We start from the raw sequence: 2,482 nt of genomic DNA on the forward strand, positions 1-2,482 counted from the left end.
GGGAAGATAGTCATAAAAGCAGGGAACAAAGAGAAATACTTTTTCCTTGTTTTTCTTTGAGATCGGCAAACTTCAGGGTAACGCTTTTCAAAACAACGAGTTGAAACTAAAACTTTTTTCATTAAAAAAGTTAAAGCGACGCGCTTTCGTGTCAGTCTGCCCAGCGGGGTCCGTTCTTCTCGCCTTTCCTCCTGGAGCAGCCGCAGAGAGGCGTGCCGTGGGAGCCGAGCCTTGCCTGGGTGCTGCCAGGTCGCATCCCCGCCGGTGGCCGCGGGCACAGGAGGGCAGCAGAGCTCCGCGGAGCTCCCGCCGGGGGGCGGCGCCCCGGCAGAGATGTGGGAGAGGGCAGAACGGGGAATGACCTAACCCTAACCCAGTCCTTCGGGACCACAGCACGGAGGTGCAGAACTGGAGGGAACTTGGAGAGGACGAGCAAAAACCCAAGTGGTTTTCCAAGTATTTGCTTTGTGGGCAGCAAGGTGGGGAAAGACAAACCCCTCACCCTGATGTGACTTGTTCCAGGTTCTCCCACCGCCGTCCTCAGCAGCCTCAACAACGCGTGCAGAGGCGGGGGCTGCGCGCTGAGTTGTGCTTCTGCATCTGACAGGTGGAGATGGTTAAAATATGGACAGTAAAAGTGTAAATCCCAGTGTCTTTTCAGTGATCTCAGTCAGGCTGTAAGGATGCTAAGCACCTGGAGTCATGCAGGCTGTTTTATGAGCTGTCACAGTGTGAGGTCCTTTCCTTGCATGTATTTTAATCCCTATAGACAGGGGAATGCTTTTCTTAAAAGGATGATTGGTGTGTCCTCAGGGCTTTCTCCATACAAGTAGGGGCAAAACTGCATATTGGACTGTTATCTTAAAATACCCATAACATGCAAAACAAACCAGATGAGTAAAAGCTTGATTTTGGGTCCCTTATGGGCCAGTTTCAGCTGAGTTGCCTTAACTAGGAGTCACTCCTCTGTATCTCTTGGACCAGGGAGGTTTGGTGAGGATAGTTCTCTTCTAATGACCTGCGAGTAAGGACCTCCCTTCTGTATTATGTGTCCTGTAGCATTTTATCAGCTGTGTTCCAGAGCAGAAACCCTTGGTGTTCATCTCTCATTTAGGATAAAAAATGAAAAGTTGTTCTGCAAGGTGGGTGCCATTTACAGCCTCACCTTTGTCTTGGGTCATTACCACTAAGCTGGTGATGAGCTGCTATTAATTAGAGATTGTCAGCACGTGCAAATTGGAACAAGAGCACACCAAATGCATCAGCTCAGCCCTGCTGAGGGAGCTGGCACCGAGAGCCTCCTGAGCTGGTGATAAACCATGCTTTGAGGATTTGCCCTTTGAAGTCATTAAAATTTGCTTGAGAGCATCTTGCTGGGGTTTGGTGTGAGTAGCCTTTCACAATTAGATTGCTTATTCTAATGACGCTTTGGCAGTTGTTCTCTTTATCACCTGGAAGCTTGGTGATGAGCACAATGGCTCTGAAGGTGTTGGTTTAGCTATTTATTAGACATGTGGTGAGAGTGCAGGTGTGGATTGCCTCCTTGTCGCTCTCGCCCTCTGCAGACACTCAGCACTCCCAGTGCTTGGCCTCGTGCAGTGCTCTGGCTGTGCTGGTGCCCTGGTCACGCTGGGGCTGCATCCCTGCCAGGAATACAGAGCTGGAGACCTGATCCAGCTGCTTGGCTCAGCTGCTGAGCTGTGTAGGGCATACACGCCAAGCAGGGCAGTCTCTAGTAAACCTGCTAGTGGAAAGTCTTTTCATTTATTATGGTCTACATGGGAGTTTTGCTTCTCCAGCGCTGTGGTTCTGCAGGCAGTGGAAGAGCCTCTGTCTTGGTGCTGTACTGTAAAAATGAGTTTCCTTCACTTCGTCTACAAATAATTTTCAGCTGACCTTATGTAAACCAAAATAAGTTCAATGAAGAGGAGCCCATAAAGACTGCATGTCCCAATTAAATGAAAGCCATTCCAGAATAATAATTGGCTTAACCAGAGTGCTCCTTTTGCACAGACCCAACCTCATTACTTGTTCTTAATGATTATTGGCAAATGCAGTGGCAACATCAGCAGCTGTATTTTCAGCAAGTGAACAACCCTCTTGCTGGCTGAGAGTTCCCTCCAGATTAGAATGAAAGGATAAGTGATGGGGAAAGAGGCTGAGCAGTCCCTGCCTCTGGAGCCGCTGTCCAGAGCGGGATGGAGCCCTTGCACTTGGCCATCGCATTCCTTCGTTCCAGTGAATCCTGTGCAGCTTCCCAGAGCACACCATGCCCCGCTGTCTGTAGCTGTTTGCGCGCTCCTGGCCGCGTGTCGCGCACCAAGCGAGCTCTGCTTGGGGTTAATTTGCTGTCACCCTCCCTGCAGGTAGCCGAGAGACCGCCTTCACCTACGCCGTGAGCGCGGCCGGCGTGGTGAACGCCATCAGCCGCGCGTGCCGGGAGGGAGAGCTGTCCAGCTGCGGCTGGGGGCGCCGCCGCCCC

At 51.2% G+C, this 2,482-nt stretch overlaps 1 protein-coding gene across 1 annotated transcript in view; it reads left to right on the forward strand.

Annotated features, from left to right (window-relative positions):
- Positions 1 to 2,482, forward strand: part of WNT5B (Wnt family member 5B) — a 13,650-nt gene that overhangs the window by 3,796 nt on the left and 7,372 nt on the right. The window contains 2 exon segments of the mRNA XM_008643987.2: positions 2,367 to 2,473; positions 2,475 to 2,482. The exon segment at positions 2,475 to 2,482 is cut by the window's right edge and continues 196 nt beyond it. Of these exon segments, the coding sequence (XP_008642209.1) occupies positions 2,367 to 2,473; positions 2,475 to 2,482 (115 nt within the window).

The sequence above is a fragment of the Corvus brachyrhynchos genome, unplaced genomic scaffold, assembly GCF_000691975.1.
Source record: "Corvus brachyrhynchos isolate BGI_N302 unplaced genomic scaffold, ASM69197v1 scaffold191, whole genome shotgun sequence".
NCBI classification, from domain to species: domain Eukaryota; kingdom Metazoa; phylum Chordata; class Aves; order Passeriformes; family Corvidae; genus Corvus; species Corvus brachyrhynchos.